This window comes from Tiliqua scincoides, chromosome 3 (assembly GCF_035046505.1).
Source record: "Tiliqua scincoides isolate rTilSci1 chromosome 3, rTilSci1.hap2, whole genome shotgun sequence".
Lineage (NCBI taxonomy): Eukaryota > Metazoa > Chordata > Lepidosauria > Squamata > Scincidae > Tiliqua > Tiliqua scincoides.
The window spans coordinates 4,641,900-4,658,811 of NC_089823.1; the positions used below are offsets into that span (position 1 = coordinate 4,641,900).

Consider the following 16,912-nt stretch of genomic DNA (forward strand, 5'->3'; position numbering starts at 1 on the left):
GGGACAAAAGTAAGAGAGCCACCACTTTAAAAAGTAAATACCTTCAACAGTGGCCATACACATGCTTCCAAAACAAGTGTGCTGCCAAAGGACTGCAGGTGTGCTGTGGAGTTTGGAGCACAGCGGGTGAAAATCACTGAAAAACTTTTCCAGGTTTTGCGGCTCTGTTTCTAGGGCAATGGCCTATAGCAGCCATTTTCAGCCACTGTGCCATGGTACATTGGTGTGCCGCAAGTGGTCCACAGGTGTGCCACAGGAATTTGGGGAAGGTCAGGTATTAGTAGGGCCAATGGGGGATGTGATTGGTAGCATGGTGTGCCTTGTCAAAAACCTGATGCCTAGACAATTTCAGTGCCTTGTCAGTGTGCCATGAGATTTTCATCTCATGGTTGAAAATCACTGGTCTATAGCAGGGGTCTCTAAACTTTTTGGCTGAAGGGCCGTATCAAATATCTGGCACAGTGTCAAGGGCCGGGGGAAAAAATTAAATATAAAATTTAAACAAATACATTAGATATGGAATTTAGATGAATGAATAAATGGGCTCAAATTTCCAGGCTTTCTCCAAGCAGCAACTGTTACCCTGCACATGCCCGATCTTGTCTGATCTCGGAAGCTAAGCAGGGTCAGGCCTGGTTAGTACTTGGATGGGAGACCGCCTGGAAATACCAGGTGCTGTAGGCTTATACCATAGTCTTTCGAGACTGAAGGTTGCCAACCAACACAGCCCAAGAAATAAAGCACACAAAGAAATAAAGACTCCCAATCCTCTACTCACAAGCACAACTCAGGCTGTGTTTGGTCATCTGGGCCAGAGGCTCTCAGGGGATCAGAGGCTGGCTGTGGGTTGCATCTGGCCCCTGGGCCAGGGTTTGGAGACCCCTGGTCTATAGTAACAAATTGTCTTTCCCTATTCCTGGCAGACAGTTCATTACTACAGACAGTTGGCTTAGAAACAGAGCCAAAGAATCTGGAAGTGTCTCCCAGAAGTGACATCTACAAGAGGCAAAGACCTCTTTGTGTTGAGTCTTTGTGTTGTCAGTGCGGTTAGAGAAGAAATATGGTGAAAATGGCTGCTCTGAATGTTCAAAAGCAGAGCACCAAGGTCGAGGCCTGACCTGTTGTGGCTAATAGACTGAGCAGCCAATTGGGCCCCCCACCATTTCAAAACTCACCTCTGGCATGAACTCAACAGGTGAACTTGATGTTCCCTCCATTGCATTATACCAGTAATACCTACATAAGGAGCATTAGGATTCCTATGCACCAGGTAAGTACTAAGCATTTTCCTACTTGTGCTTGTATAACATTCAGAGTTAGACTTGTGTGGAGCAAGTTATCAACATCAGCTCATGTGCAGAGGAAGGGGAAGGGGCCCTTGCTGGTGTACTAAATTTTTTTGAACCATCTTCAAGGGCAGCCTTACATGCAACACACTGCAGTAGTCTGTAGGAGGGCAGGAAGTCAGGAGTCAGGCTTGATAATGTAACTATAGCCATTTTGCTTTGGGCACTGCCCAGACTGATGGTAAAAAGCCCTGGAGTTCTTCTAGCAATTTCAAACAAAAGCAGAAACAGAATTGGTAATTGGTTTTTCATGGTCAGAAGAAGAGAGTGAAGTCATCACAATAATGACCTGAAAGCCTATTAGCTAAGGGCACATCATAAACACAGATAAAATACACCCACTCAAGGAGGCAACAGAGAGGCTCTAAAACAAAACATTTAGCATTGATGCTGATCTCTTCCTTCAAAGGTCATATATTAAAGGGTGACAAAGAGGCAGTAGATTGCAAAGCACCTCTCTCAAGTTAAAAAATAAGACTCGCCCATCGCACTCTGGTCACAAATGCTCAAGGGCTGAATGGTGTAAGGGGTCACCCTTGTCCAGTGCAGAAAGTCACACACTTTTGATCATCTCCTCATAAAGTTCAGCAACAATTAGCACTGCCAGTATGATGCAATGGTCAGAGTTCTGAACCAGGATTGTGGAGGCTTGGGTTCAAATTCCCGCTTGGCCATGAAGCTCACTGGGTGACCTTGGGTTAGTCTCCCTCAGGGATGCTAAGAGGATAGAATGATGGGACGGGGAGGACTACATTGCAGTGTATCCCTAGGGTGGTGTGAGGGGTGCAGACTGCACTGGATGGCACCATGGGGTTGACATCAAAATGACTGTCCACTCTCTACAAGGCCCTCTGAGCTGCCCACTTAGCTCCATGCTGCTTTCAGCACTGCCTGACATCAGAGGTTGCAGTGCAACCCATTACCTTGTTGAATAGCACCCTGGCATCAGTCTGACTCAGTGACTCCAGACTGTATCCTTAAAAGAGGAGGAGAAAAACCAGTCGTGTGCCCCAGCCAAGACCCAAAAGCGTTAGCCTTTTCTTAAAGATAAGGGTGCTACAACCAGCTGGTCTGCTCATTGTTTTGACATAAGTGTTTGTGCATCGAAATCCCAGGCATGCTTACTCAGAAGTAAGTCCCACTGTGTTCAGTGGGCCCTACCCCCAGCAAAGTGTGAGCAGGGTTGCAACCTTGGGGTTTGTTTTTGTTTTAAACAGATTGTTACATTAACAGACACCCCCACAATTATCAAAGAATGAAGACAGGTCAAGAACACACATCCCAGGCATTTTTTCTCTCTTTTAATTTTAAGATTTTTTTATACAGCTTTGTAGGAAGCTTCATGAGGCAAGTTTCCACAATTATTACTTTCCACTGAAGCTGAATGCATAAAACCAAAGCCAGGCTCCAAGCGTGGGCTGTGAAAAAGAAATCCCAGAGCACTGAAAAGCAGCTGTTTCTATAGATTGGACAGCAAGACCAGTTCGCGGGCGTGACTTCCTGGGGGATTCACAGTACAGATGTTGGCGCGGCCAGGGATCCGCAGGTGATGCATCAACCTCCTTTGCCAAGTACACAACAAGGGCTGGCTCACATTGCAAAGCTCCTCAGTACAACTGTGCACATGGTACACAGAGAAAAGGCAGTGTGTGAACCAGACCACTGCACATCCCATCTGTCAAGCAGCAATGTCTGGTTATGGCAGCTGGGAAAAGGGCTGCCACCATCATGGAACCAGTGACTCACTCACTAGATATACCAGCAGACTTGTGCAATCCAAGAACTTTCATTTCGAACCCCATTCACAGGGTCCCAGTTTATTCCCACTCCGCTGTGTTCATTATTTTTAAAGAACTTATGTGAAGGAAACTCCTAGCAGTGGCCATTTTTTACCCATGCTGGTTGGCAACCTTCAGTCTCGAAAGACTATGGTAGAAGCCTACAGCACCCGGTATTCCTAGGTGGTCTCCCATCCAAGTACTAACCAGGCCTGACCCTGCTTAGCTTCTGAGATCAGATGAGATCGGGCATGGGCTGATGCTACACCCTGGGGCAATTATAGGGAAAACAATGGCATCTGCCACCAGGAGGTTGCCTTTTTTTGGGATCCTGCTGCCACTAACCTAGGTAAGCGATGAAATCCATAGCACACTGATTTAAGGAAAACAACATAAATTAATGGGGTTTTTCAAAATGGACAGCTCATGGTATCCATATGACCCATTTATCCCCAGCTTGTTTGTTCTGGAATGAATGGAATACAAACTGATGGGCCCCTTTGATTTGGTTCCATTCATTCCAAAAACAAATGCACAGCCCTGCATTCCAGGCTGGGTCACACTATGACACCCCCACCCCCAATAAAGCAAAAGTGAGTGAACCAGCAATTTTCAACCAGTGTGCCAAGGCACACTGGTGTGTAGTGAAAGGTCCACAGGTGCGTTGCAGGAGTTTGGAGCACAGCGATTGAAAGACCACTGAAAAAGACTTCCAGATTCTGTGGCTCTGTTTCTAGGGCAACTGTCTATAGTAATAAATTGTCCCTCTTCCTCTGTTGGTAGAGCTGACATAGACAATTTGTTACTACAGATAGCTGCCCTAGAAATAACGCTGCAAAACCCAGAAGAGTTTCCCAGAAGTTGCGAGTGACATCACAAGCAGAGAAGACCATAGAGGTCAGTGTGCCATGAGAAGAAAAACGTTGAAAACCGCTGGAATAGACTGCAGCCCAGCCTGAATCATTCTTTATTTGCCAGCAGGTGCCTCCCCAGGCACAACCCAGGCATTACACAATCAAAATATACCATACACAGCAGCTTCCATAAGATTAGGTTACCCTCCACCACAACCCTGACTTTTGCTCTTCTATCTCCTCCACCACCAGTGGCTTAAAGATCTCAACCGTAATCCTGCCCCATTTTCCCTTGTCGAAGACACCCTCTATGAATGCTGGCATGAAGTCACCTCGGCTTCCCTTCCTCAAAACCCACATCTTCCCTGAAAGCCCTTGCCTTAGCCCAGCCATTTTCAACCACTGTGCTGTGGCACACTGGTGTGCCGCAAGTGGTCCACATGTATGCCACAGGAATTTGGGGGAAGGTCATTTATTAGTAGGGCCAATGCGGATTGTAGGCCCCCACTGGCAGCATGGTGTGCCTTGTCAAAAACCTGATGGTGTGCCTTGATAATTTTAGTGCCCTGCCAGTGTGCCATGAGATGAAAAAGGTTGAAAATCACTGCCTTAGCCCCTTAATCGGCATGCCCAACTGCCTCAATGCTTCAGTAAGTGTGACTGCATCTGATCTCATTCTTCCCTGGCAAATTTTGCCCCCATCTGGTGGCTGTCCTCCCATCCATTGATTCTACATTGCAAACTCCTCGGGACCAGGGACTTGTTGCTTTTGCTCAAGCGATTCTGTTAAGCACCTTGGAGACTGATAATTAAAGATGTTTCACTCTTACTGCATTTCATACTTGTCTATTTTAAGAAGTGAGGAAATAGGGCTCCCAGACGTATCTGCAAACAAAAATCATATCACCAACCACATCTGTCCAGTCCACAGGTTCTGAAAGAGGGTTTCGTTAGTAACTGTACATGCCACCCATGTGTTCCTGATGAGCATCAACCCAGCCACTAGCTTCATTGGAGGCAGAACCCTAGACAAGGTGAAGTGCAGTTTGACCCAGCAAGGCAATGCCTATGTTGACATGACTGGAAGTGAAAAGTACATAACTCAGTTATGTTTTTAGGTATGGCAGGGAGCCCTATTTTCTCACTTCCCAAAACAGATAAGCATGAAAGAGCAAGACACCTGTAATTATCAATCTGCAAGGTGCTTAACAGAATCACCTAAGCAAAAACAACATCCTAATGGCCTTTATGGAGAACTCGTGCAAGGAAAGCGCCCTACAGGTAGACCACAGCTGCGATACAAGGACATCTGCAAGAGGGATCTGAAGGCCTTAGGAGTGGACCTCAACAAGTGGGAAACCCTGGCCTCTGAGCGGCCCGCTTGGAGGCAGGCTGTGCAGCATGGCCTTTCCCAGTTTGAAGAGACACTTGGCCAACAGTCTGAGGCAAAGAGGCAAAGAAGGAAGGCCCATAGCCAGGGAGACAGACCAGGGACAGACTGCACTTGCTCCCGGTGTGGAAGGGATTGTCGCTCCCGAATTGGCCTTTTCAGCCACACTAGTCGCTGTTCCAGAACCACCTTTCAGAGCGCGATACCAGAGTCTTTCGAGACTGAAGGTTGCCAACTACTATAATGGCCTTTCTTTCTTGTTTGTCTGGGAATGGGGAAGGAAGGTTGTTGGCATAAGTGAACAAAGAACAGCACATGCCTACCTTAAAGGGGGGCAGTGAGAAAATCACATTATTCTCAGTATGCAAGATTAGGATCTTGGTTATTTTCCCCTCTCAAAAAGAGGTAATGTTTTGCAGCAGTTACAAACTGATAGCATATTCTGCAGTCCAGCACACCACGATGCTGTGTGTGTTTCAAGTTCATTACTAGAACGTCATGGTCATCAAACCAGAAAGAAGACCAGAGATCATTTTTAATATTGTTTACAAAGCCCTGAGCAAATTTTCGATGCCGATAAGGCAGAATTTAATTGGCGGCAAGACGCTGAGGTGGGCGAGGGAGTTTCTGCAAAGCAACTGTAAATGGAATGGCTTGACCTCATCAGTTGACTGCGCTAGCCAATCACTAGCGCATCAGACTATTGTTACTTGACAGTTGCTCATCTCATGCAAGAATGAGTCACTCAAGGATGTAGTGCCAGGGCAGTCTTGCCTTCCCAATTTTTGAAAATCCAACCCAGGAACCCACAGCTTCTCTCCTTAGCCCTGAAGACACCAACCCATCCCTATTAACTGACCCAGTGTTATTGCAGAAGGCTCTAAGTGTGCATCTTTAAATGCTCCAGCTGTCTTCAAACCGATCTAAAAGTCTGGCCTTCTCCTCCTGGACCGCCTTGCCAGAAGGTGCAGGAGAAAGCTGCATCAGAAAGCTGAGAGAGAATATCCCCCAATGCCCTATCCTGCCCCAGCATTAAGGCAAAGTTTCTCTCAATGCAGAGTTAAAGGACACCGTAACAGCAGCAGTATAAATCTCTCCCTTATACATGAAGTTACTGGCTTGAAAATTCTGTGCTCCAAAGGACGCTCTGAGCAATGCTGTAGATTTTGGGTACACTACCATGTTTGAGGGGCATCATGTTAGCATCTCAGTGTTGGCAGGAATACAGATTCCTAAATGGACATTAGAAGCAAAAAGCCACTGAGATGTTGCCCGTTATCAAGCTGGAAGCCCCTGTGTGAGAAAATATTTTATACTGTTTGGCAAATTTTAATGGCCTTAGCTTTCTCAAAGAGCATTTTAAAAAATAGTGATATGTGATCTCTAGCAGCCAAGGTTTAGCAAATGCATCTTAATTAACAAAGAATTCACATTTCATCTGGCAGGTCAGATTTGTCAAAAAATCTATCTTAAGTTTCAAAAGTCATAATGAGATTGGCCAAGGGGACATGGTGTGCACACAATTCAGCAAGCAACATGGATTCGCTTCCATGTGCCACCTGTCAGTGAGAATCCCCAGTGCTGGCTGGATGAAACAGGGGCCTGACAGCAGAAGGCAGCTTCATCTGATCATCTCCTTTTCGCTCCTCTCTTGCCTCCCCCCGTTTTAGATTGCAAGCCCCTGAGGGCAGAGACCTGTCCTCTTGTACATTGTAAAATGCCATGCATATTGACTTGTTTATGACAATAATAAATCACTTGGCCATCACTGCTAAGCAGTCACTGAGGGTGGGTGGGGAGGGCTGGGGGCTCTCTTCTTGCAGACACTGCTGGGCAGCAACGGAAGTGGACCAGGACTGTCAAAACGCACCGCTTGATGGAGTATCCAATAGCAGCACCTGGTGATAATGCAGGGAGCACACTTGTTTTGAAAACAAAAATGAGTCCCATTCATTTGGTTAAAAAAAATAAAGTGATAGTGAGAAAAACTGATGGAAGAACAAAATGCTTTTTTTCCTTGCACATCCTTAGCTGATGAGCTCATCTGCCAACACCCACATGGGGTACAGGTGTCCATTTCCCAGACAGCGCATTGAGACACACACCCTGTGGGGTGCTCACCCTCCTCCAGCAGTGGCACCAGAAAGCACAAGGATCTCTATCTCTCCCCCCCCCCCAATACACACAGAGCCACATGGATAATGGCATTAGAAGCTCCAAATTAAACCTGTTTAAACACCACTGCTACGCCTGACATCCATCCTCTTTGATGGGAAAACAATTTTTCAGACCCAGAGTCACTAGGCATCAGAAAACTAGAAGTCCAGTTCTCTTTTATACTGTGCATGTCTGTACACATAGACTCCTTATCAGAGTTACTCACAAGGAAGTCAGAAACACACAGATGCCTTAATGGAAAATAAGCTGTGGTCAAAATCTTGAGGGACTTCCGTGGATGTTGAAGCATTGGAAGATGTGCACATTTAACAAAACAAACATGTCAATTTCTCATTTTGGAAGGGGCTTCCATTCAGATGTCTTTGTGGGGCTTATCAGCAGCCCTGAGAAGCATATGATGAACATCTGGCTGGGATAGGGGAAGCAGGAAGAGAAGGCTTCCTCTGTCGCATACGTAAAAAAGTTCAGATGCACTTACCCATGCACAAAAGGGTTATCAGTCACATGGAAAAATTATATTGAGCGTTTGAAGTTGCTGTACCCTGATCAAGAGTGCCAGCCAGGGGTCTTTTTCAGCCCCACCAGGAGAAGATGGGGGTCGAAGCTGAGATCTTCTGCATGCAAAACAGGGGAACTATCATTAGCTGTGTCCCCATCCCCTATAATACAAGGTTGGTGTTGCAGTTCACAATTCCACCCCCAAATGAGTTCAGCACAGAGAATGAAATATGCCAATGGCTTGAATGTGCAAAAATAGCTTTTAGACATTGCCAGGATGTTTAAACCTTGCATTATCAGGGACGGCTTTTTTTTTTTTTTTTTTAAGAGGAACAATTTATTCTCGTAAAAATAGGAGGAAAAAAATGGAGCTGAAGCTCTTCAAAGGATGAATTTGGCTCTTAGAAGCCTGGATTCAAATCTAGTCTTGGCTAGAAATTTTCCTGAATGATCAAGTTGCTTGCTTGCAGCCTCAGTTCCCAAGTTGTAAAAAAATGGGGCTAATAAGAGGGGGAAGAAAATGACATTTTTGCAACACTTTATGCAATTAAATTAGGAGGAAGAGAAGTATGTTCTGAAACCATATGGATATGAAGAGGATAGGGGATAGAATAAAGAGATCTTGACCACTGGAATCTCTTCCAAAGATATTACAACTTCAAAAATAAATTTTAAGATTCTCTCAGCATCCATGAGGGTTAAAGCTTGCTTTGGAGGGCAAAAGAAAGTTAAAATCCTCAGAGCTTCATGAAAAGTCCTGGAAATCATGGTAGAGGATATACTTCCATGTTCTGCAGAGCATTTAAATCTCTGCAGATTGCCAGACTCCTAGAGTAAGGAATGGGAAGAGGGGGCTCCCTTTCACCTGGCTTTTGATAAAATCACAGGGCCTTGCTTCAGGGGGCTGCTCCAAGTCTTTAAAGGAGGAGATGCCTCTCCCCTCTCTGCAGAATGTCGGTCACACAAGCTGGGTCACTTGCTGCCTCTTTTGAATGCAATAAGCACGGAGTGAAGCATGTCTAAACAGCGCACACGAATACCAACTAGTCTGCCTTCTAAGCAGCAGCAGCAAAGTCAGCCTTTGCTGTGCTGAGAGATCAGAGAACTTTTGCAGTCCTCAGGGCTGCTCTCCATATTCAGCAGGAGCAGCTAAGAGAAGGTGGAGATGAAGACTGCCGTTCAGCAGTGCAGAGAGATGCTCAAGCCACAGAGCCAAAAGCAGAAGGTGGAGACAAAAATGGGGTGAGTGTGGACGGAGCGGGCAAGGAGGCCAGGCTGAGTCACACCTTGAACACCACCGAGCACTTGAGATGGGCTGGCTCGAGGCCGTCACTGTACGCCAGGAGAAAGTACATCACCTTCCGGATCTTCGCGAGCTCCACCAGCCTCTCCCCAAACTCCAGGGCATCGGCCTCATTCCAGTCCAAGTCCTGGGAATCCTCCTTCTTCCAAAAGATTGCCACGGGCTCCAGTAGCTGCCTCCTCATGAGGTTGGTGAGGTCGGGCGTCCAGTGCTGAGAGGTGCCAACGACCTTCACCTTCCCGGGCTGGTTCAACACCACGTTCCAACGCAAGAAGCGCAGACCCAGCTGGCGGGAGAAGTCCAGCCGGTAGACATACTCGTTGGCCTGCAGGAGCTTCTCCCCATCCTGGGGCTTCTCGTTCTTCTGCTGGAGGCTCTGCACCCGCAGCCTCATGCACTTGGTCAGCTCAGCGTCCTGCACCAAAGTGAGCTCCAGCTCGGCCATCACCGCTCTGCTCTTCCTCCGTCTCCCTCTCACCTACTCGGCAAAGTTAAAGCAACACTCTTTGGCTCTCCAACAAGGAAAAAAATCTTTACAAACTCTCGCTCGCATCCCTTCCCATCCCAGCGGTGCTAGGCAACCCAGGCCAGTGACGTGGAGCGCCCTCGGGGGGTTTCCTCTGGGTGCCCTCCTCTCATTTGCAAGGGAGGAACAGATCCTGTACACTGTGCAATAATCTATAGGGACGAGCTCTCTGATGTCAGCTTCCCTGGCAACCACCCTGACAACCTCTCCTGAACAGGCCTCGGCACTGCTAGATCTCAGTGGCTCTTCAGATGAGGACGCAGCTTCCGGGAGGACCATCAGCTGAGGCAGGGAAGCATGTGGGGGCTTGGTTGCGCACTCTGACAGGGGACAAGCATCCTCTTTTCCTGCTGTCTCTATGCCTGAGCTTCAAAGGAAATGATTGGGGGGGGCTGTGTCCAGGGGAGAGTCACGGGGGGGCATATAAGAAGCAACTAGGGTAGCAGCTGCAATGCCCCTTCCTGTTGCTGGGGAAATTCAACTCCCCACGACAGGTTAGGTCTGGCCCTTGGACAGGACTCTATGGTCAGAGATGTAGCAGAGTCTGCAGGCCATGTTCTCCTGTTCTCTTATGACACAAAGAGATGTTTCTGGAACACTGCTAAGAATTTGCATGTATTAGTGCCACACTGTTTGCCACATGTTTTCTCCCTTGGAAGGTTCTATTTTAAATGCTTCCTTCCCGCAGAAATTTATTGCTGCTCCAGCAGGGAATTAAAAACAATTCCCCTTCCGCTTTGGAGCCATTCCAGGCCGCTAGAGCAAAACGAAGGCGCATACCTGGATCCGACAGGGAGGGGTCCCTTGCATGCTGTGGTGAGGCTCCCTGTAAAACTCAGTGCTTTGCACACCTCTAGCTGGGCTATTGAATCTGTGTGTAAGCATGAGCTCAGAGAAAGTAACGTCATCTCCATACACTGAGGCTTCAAAATGTAGCTTTTCTTGGTGAAGAATGAAACCATGCTGCATGGAGCCGCAGGCATTTCAAGCATGGAATGACAATGGAGCAGAACTGGGGAAATGCGCCTGTCCTCACCAAAACCACGCCTTTACCTTGGAACCCATGCTGATACTGCACACTCTTTCCCTCCTTGCATTGCTGTCCTGATCTAAATCACTCCCCCCTTCCCGAAGCTGCCAGGAGCACAACATTGGTCATTTTCATGTCAAATGGCATGTACCTGGTGAGTCGACGAGTCAGGAAATGGGCTCCAGCTGGGTCACGCATGTATTGCGGGTCTCCAAGGTAAAACAGACCATTTCACAATGTCCTCCCCACAATGCTCTTGAACGTATTACTTGTTTGTGATTGTTCCACCTTTTGGAACCCCAAACAGAGGGTGGCCCTGCACTCCTCAGCAGGCCTGCTCAACCATGCTGGTCCCAAACACCCTCACGGCCAGTGGCAATGACAGCGCAAGTCAGCTGAGCCTGGCACCACGGTTGATTTGCCTGGGGCTGCACCCCCGCTGACAAACAGGCTCATTTCCCAGAGGCTCCTTTATCCCTAACCCCCCACCCTTATCCCTTTCTGACACAACCTTACCTGGTACCAGGGTCTCCACTGTGCAATAAATGCCACCTGGCACACATCAGACTCCACCCCTTGAACTACATTTCCAAACAGGCCTGGCAGCAATGCTCTCGAGCAAGACAGAAACCCAGTGACAGCCCTGCTCACTGCAAGCCCACCCACCCTCCATTGCCAGCACAAGGCACATTTGGGGAAAGATAGGGGGCTTGGGGGCTTACAAGAGGGAGGCCCAATGGGCCCCAGTGTGCTTCTGATTAGGCCACTGGGTCCATAGTGACAGAGCCCAGACTTTGAAATGGGCGTGTGTGATGCAAGATTCATTTTTCCATTTTCTTAGACAATTATCCACTTGGGCTGATCCAATTCTGAATCAAGATGGTGCAAGGAGGCCCACACCTAGCCACCAGGAGTTCATCTATAAAAGGCATACAGGAGTTACGGCAACTCGACTGCAAAAAACAGCACATGCTCCATAAGCACCCAGTACTTTTTGTTGTCCCTGAATACCAGAACTCTTTCCCCTACATATTCCTGAACAAGGTTTAAATGAACAGAAGCGAAGATGTCGCACCAATGCCCTATATGTGTTTACTCCAGCACTTAGCTTATGAAGGCCTTTGGAAACAGCCAGCCCTGGGGTTTGAAAGTTAAAAATGTATTCGATTACCCAGGAGGGAAAGTGCACTGCGCAAGAACCCAGGAGTGATGCTTCTCCAAGTGGAGAAAATGCACAGAGAGATGAGAAAGAAGAAAAGATGTTTCACTCTCCTTCTTAGGACACATGAAAGACACACGTGGCATCACTGAGAGGAGGGTTCTGTCCAACCACACTGTGATGTTATGGAGGTGCAGTGGGGTTGCCACAGAGCAGGTGTGTCTTTAGCAGCATCATGACAGGAAGAGATATTGCAGTCCTGGGGTGCATTTGCCCGCATGTCCATGCCAGCAGCTGCAATGGGTAGGACACAGTCTGGCCCAAAACAAGTAAAAAGGGTGGGAAGAGGGAACAGGAGAAGCTAGAGCCGCTATGCAAAAGAAACTCTTCTTGCCCCTGAATACCAGAACTCCTTCCCCTATATATTCCTGAATGACCACTGACGTTGCCAGAGAGGGCCATTTGTAGGATACCGCTGCCATCTGAAGCCAGGGGGATGGTGGCAAGGTGCAGGGCCTTCTCAGTTGTGGCATCACACCCTTGGAACCAGCTGCCAGAAACCTGAGGAGACCAGAAGACCTCATTTTATGGTTTCTGGTAGGGTTTGAAGACATCTGTTTTTCCAGGTCTCTGTCAGGGGAAGTACTCCCTAGGGACACCTTCTTAACTTTTATGGATGGATTTACATTATTTTGTAGCTATGATACATGCTAATCTGCTCTGTTATTGCTGCTATTTTTTAAAAAAAATTGTAATGGTTTTTCACTTTAATGTTTTATTTGTTTTTTTTAATCAAAATCTATCATATATTTATGTTCTGTTGTACACCGCTTGGAGTTTTAGAAAAGCGGCATGGAAATCTCTTAAATAAACAAGTAAACCCAGGGTCATCAGTGAATGACGGGAGACTCAGGAAGGACAGAAGAAAGGGCTTCCTCACGTAGCACATGGTCAACCAACAGCCACTGCTACCACAAGACATGGCAATGGCCAATGCCTTAGGCGGCATTCAAAAGGCAATTAGAAAAATTCATGGGAGGAGAAGAAGCCTATCAGTGGCTACAGTAGTGTAGCCAGAGAGGGGTGGAGCAGTTAGTACAGCAGGGGTTGCAATGCACCATGTAGGCAAACCCTTCCACTTGCCATCAGAGCCATTGGGGCAGCGATGGCAACACACAGTTGCTCACTGTTTGCCCAAATGGCTCTGACGACACCCCCTCTGGTTATACTACTGCGGTTAGCCATGTTAGCATAACGGAGCCTCCATGTACAGAGACCATATTCCATTCAACAACTGGTGCTGGGGGGGAACAGAAAAATGGGGGGGGGACAAGAAATGGGGGAAGAGCCCCGCCTTCCATCCTCTCTTGTGAACTTTCTGGCTGCCACTTGACCACTGCAGGACACCAGATGCTGGTCTAGGTGGACAAAGCTCTTCTCCAGACTTCTGCCATGACAAAGACCAGTTGATCCAGAGAGTAGGCTCAAGCGGCAAAATTTCTCCCAGAGCTTCCTTCTTCTGTCTGCAAGTGGCAAGAAGAGGGGCTTGCTTACATATTTGCCTGGTCTCCCCATCAGAGGAAACACACTCCTTGCAGACAGCCAAAAAGCATGCTGGGGAGAAGAACCCTACCTAATATTCTGCCAGACAAACTCCCTGTCAAGATGTGACAGGAGGGAGGGGGCAGACCAGCTCAATGCCCAGGAGTTAGCAGCAATCCTTCCCCCTTTGCTTTCTGCTCCATGCTTCCTAATGGTCCGACTGAGGGTACTGGGAAATTGCTCATCTTCCCACTGCCACTGCCCAAGAATTGGAAGGCCAGACAGAGAGATGCTGCTTTTGGAAGGTCCCTCTCCCAGGTTCAAGGGGCTCCGTTTGAAGCTGAACAGAAGCAATCTGCTAGACATGGTGACTTGCTTTCTCCTGACTGAACTGGATCTAGGAAGGTAAATCAGTAAAAAGTGCACAAGGATGAACAAACAAAGCGTGTAACAAAAAGGAGGTTGCAAAAGGATCAAAGGAAGGCATGTATCAAAAGGCAATCAGGTGCAGCAAGCAGAAGGAGGGACGGCTGGCTGAGGGTTGGCAAGGAGATTAAAACACAAGTGGCACAAGAAATACATCCCCTGGGACGGCTAGCTGAATCGTTTCTCAGTTCTAGTCCCTCACACGCTTCCAGGCTCCTGCGCTCACAGCGCAACAAGGTGGGCAGCCAAGCCCCTTTCGCTAAACAGCCACCGTTCTCCAGCCCCTTTCCAGGCAACACATCCAGGCAGCCTTGTGCATGACCTTCAAAAAAACAGGGTCGATGATGCTGTGGGCACATCTAACTGGATGGTTTGCCACCACTTGGGCATCCCCACCTACTCCCTGACCTGACCGGGCAGACACAGATGCTCAAACAGTTGTGGCATGCCAATTCCAGTACAAGGCCTGGCCAGGGTCTATTGTCTGAGTTGGAATGAGGTCAAGCGACCCACAGAACGATCTGTTGGCTGTACCATGCGTCCTTTGTGGAACGCAGTGGGGTGGAAGAGCCTCAAGAAAACCTCCCAGGAGAACAGCTACTGCCACAGGAGGTAGCGGCAGCTTGTTTTAGGACACCACGACCAGTGTTCCTGCTAAGATGTGCAGCAGTGTGGCTGCCATACCCCCCTCCCCCAGCCGAGCTCTGTGTAGCACGGAACTCGGCAACCCAGAAGTTAGGCAATTACAACATTGCCAAGCATCTGGAGACGATGTCACAACAGTTTGGAGAGAATGGTGACTGAGACATCCTGGGAGCCTGCGGGGGATTAGATGTTCCAAAATAGAGAAAAGATATGGAAAAATCAGGGATTTTCACAACATATGCAAAAGGTTCTGCTAAAATCTTTTCTGCTACATCCAGTTTTTCTATATGAAAGATGTCTGTTCTCCCTGGACATTCAAGCACAGAATCATAGAGGTGGAAGGGACCTTCAGGGTCATCTAGTCCAGCCCCCTGCCTGACCATCTCCCAAAGGTGCCTGTCAAGCCTCTACTTGCAGATCTCCAGCAAGGGAGAACCCACCACTTTCCTCGGTCATCACTTCCACTGTTGAGTTGCTCTGGCTGTTAAGAATTTCTTCCCGATATCCAACCTAAATCTCTGATCCCGCAGTCCAAGCCCCTGTACATGCCTATCATGTAAACTCCCACGTCTATCCTGTCTGCGGCTCGAACTAGCCACAAATCCAGGAACGGTTTTTATCATCTGGTTCTGATGAGTGTTTAAAACAGTCTCAGCAAGAGACAGTGGTGTAGCTAGAGGGGGAGCAAAGCACTAAGTTTTGCAGGGTGCCTCACCACAGCGTGCAACTGGCCCTTCTCCCTCTTCTTCGGAGCCAGGTGCACGCCTCTGTTTTGCTCTTGTGGCCCGGAATGGAAGGGGTGAGGGAGGGGCTGCTTGCACATCACAGTGAGGGTCCCTGCAAAACCGAGTGCTTTGCACTCCCTCCAGCTACACCCCCGACAAGAGGCATGCAAATGTTGTGCAGAAATGCCAGCAAAACTCAGTCAGATTCATGATGGAGTGCGTGTTGAATTATTTCTGCACCCTCCTTGTCGAATGGCTGGAAAATGCTAGGGAAACGGCCATCCTGGTTGACCGAGAACCCTGTGTGCCCTCAGAGTAAGTCTTTGTGAATTTCTGGCACGGTTCAGCCACACAAATGACCCAGCATTTCCGACCTGAGGGATGTTTCCAAATTACAGCTACGGTGCATTCCTCTGAAGACCCAATCAACAGCGGTGACATCAAGGAAGCGTGTACTCCTTGGGGTGCACGATGAGTCTGAGAGAGTCACAAAAATCTACCCCAATCAAATGCGCACAACCTCCCCTTTGGTGGCTCTTCATGTGGGAGGCGGTAGCAGTTAAATGAGGATCACAGGAAGCTGCCTGAGACTGAATCAGACCATTGCTCTAAATCAAACCGTGAGAGATCATTACGGTCAACAGAGACTGACAGCAGCTGCCCAGGGTTTCAGGTAGGGATTTTCTCTGCCCTCTTCGGAGACTGAAGTGGGATCTTTCTCAAGCAGTACAGATGTTCAACTGGGCTACGTCCTACTCACAGGCCAAGCTGTGGCCACCAGGAAAAACAAACGACTCTACAAACAGGAGTAAACAGGTAGACCAAAATACAGACTGGCCTGGCCTTCAATGGGACTGAGTCAATGCCATGAGTGCAGCATCCACACAAATGCAAGAATCTGCCCAGCTGAGCCTATCGGTCCACTAGCCCAGCACTGGCTACTTTGATGAGGTGCAGCCCTCTAAGGTGTCAATTAAGGGTCTTTCCAGAGATGGAGCTTACTGGAGGTGCTAAGAAATGGGTGTATACAACACATGGAGGGCTATGCTTCCAAGCTATGGCCTCCCCCAGGCCAGATTACTGGTTCTCTTCCTTCTGGCCACCATATGACTTCCAAACACGAAGGAAGGCCGTGCAGCTCTACCTAGCTGGCCGAGGGCAGATGGGCAACAAGTCTGAGGAGGCCCCCTTGAAGGAACTCGGGTCTCAGGCTCTATTTTGCCCCTCCCATTTCTTTAAAATCAAAGGTTGCATGAAGCAGGCTACACCGTCTCACGAGCATTAAAGGGTTTGGAAAATTAGGTGCAACAAACAGTCAGGCTGCCAAGGGAGGAACGCCACCATCTGAAATAATGAGGCTCTCCTGGGTCTCTTCTCCAGCTTGAATGGGGCCTCCTAGGACTGAAAGCCAGAGGCAGAGAGAGGCAATTTGCAAAGCTGCGCTAAACACTTCCCTGGAAGGCAGTCAAAGCAGGAGGAGAAAATCTAGCAGGGTGGCATTGACAGGCAGGC

At 48.3% G+C, this 16,912-nt stretch overlaps 2 protein-coding genes and 1 pseudogene across 4 annotated transcripts in view; 1 reads left to right on the plus strand and 2 right to left on the minus strand.

Moving 5' to 3' along the window:
• Positions 1-16,912, minus strand: part of CAPN5 (calpain 5) — a 91,086-nt gene that overhangs the window by 25,631 nt on the left and 48,543 nt on the right. The gene's annotated exons all lie outside the window — the stretch shown is intronic.
• On the plus strand, positions 565-684 carry LOC136646365 (5S ribosomal RNA; annotated as a pseudogene).
• On the minus strand, positions 9,325-9,792 carry OMP (olfactory marker protein). The gene has a single exon (XM_066622352.1). It carries the CDS (start codon positions 9,790-9,792, stop codon positions 9,325-9,327), a length of 468 nt encoding a protein of 155 aa, XP_066478449.1.

Excerpts from the sequence above, each read along its gene's own strand:
- OMP (XM_066622352.1), bottom strand. The coding sequence starts at position 9,792 with ATGGCCGAGCTGGAGCTCACTTTGGTGCAGGACGCTGAGCTGACCAAG.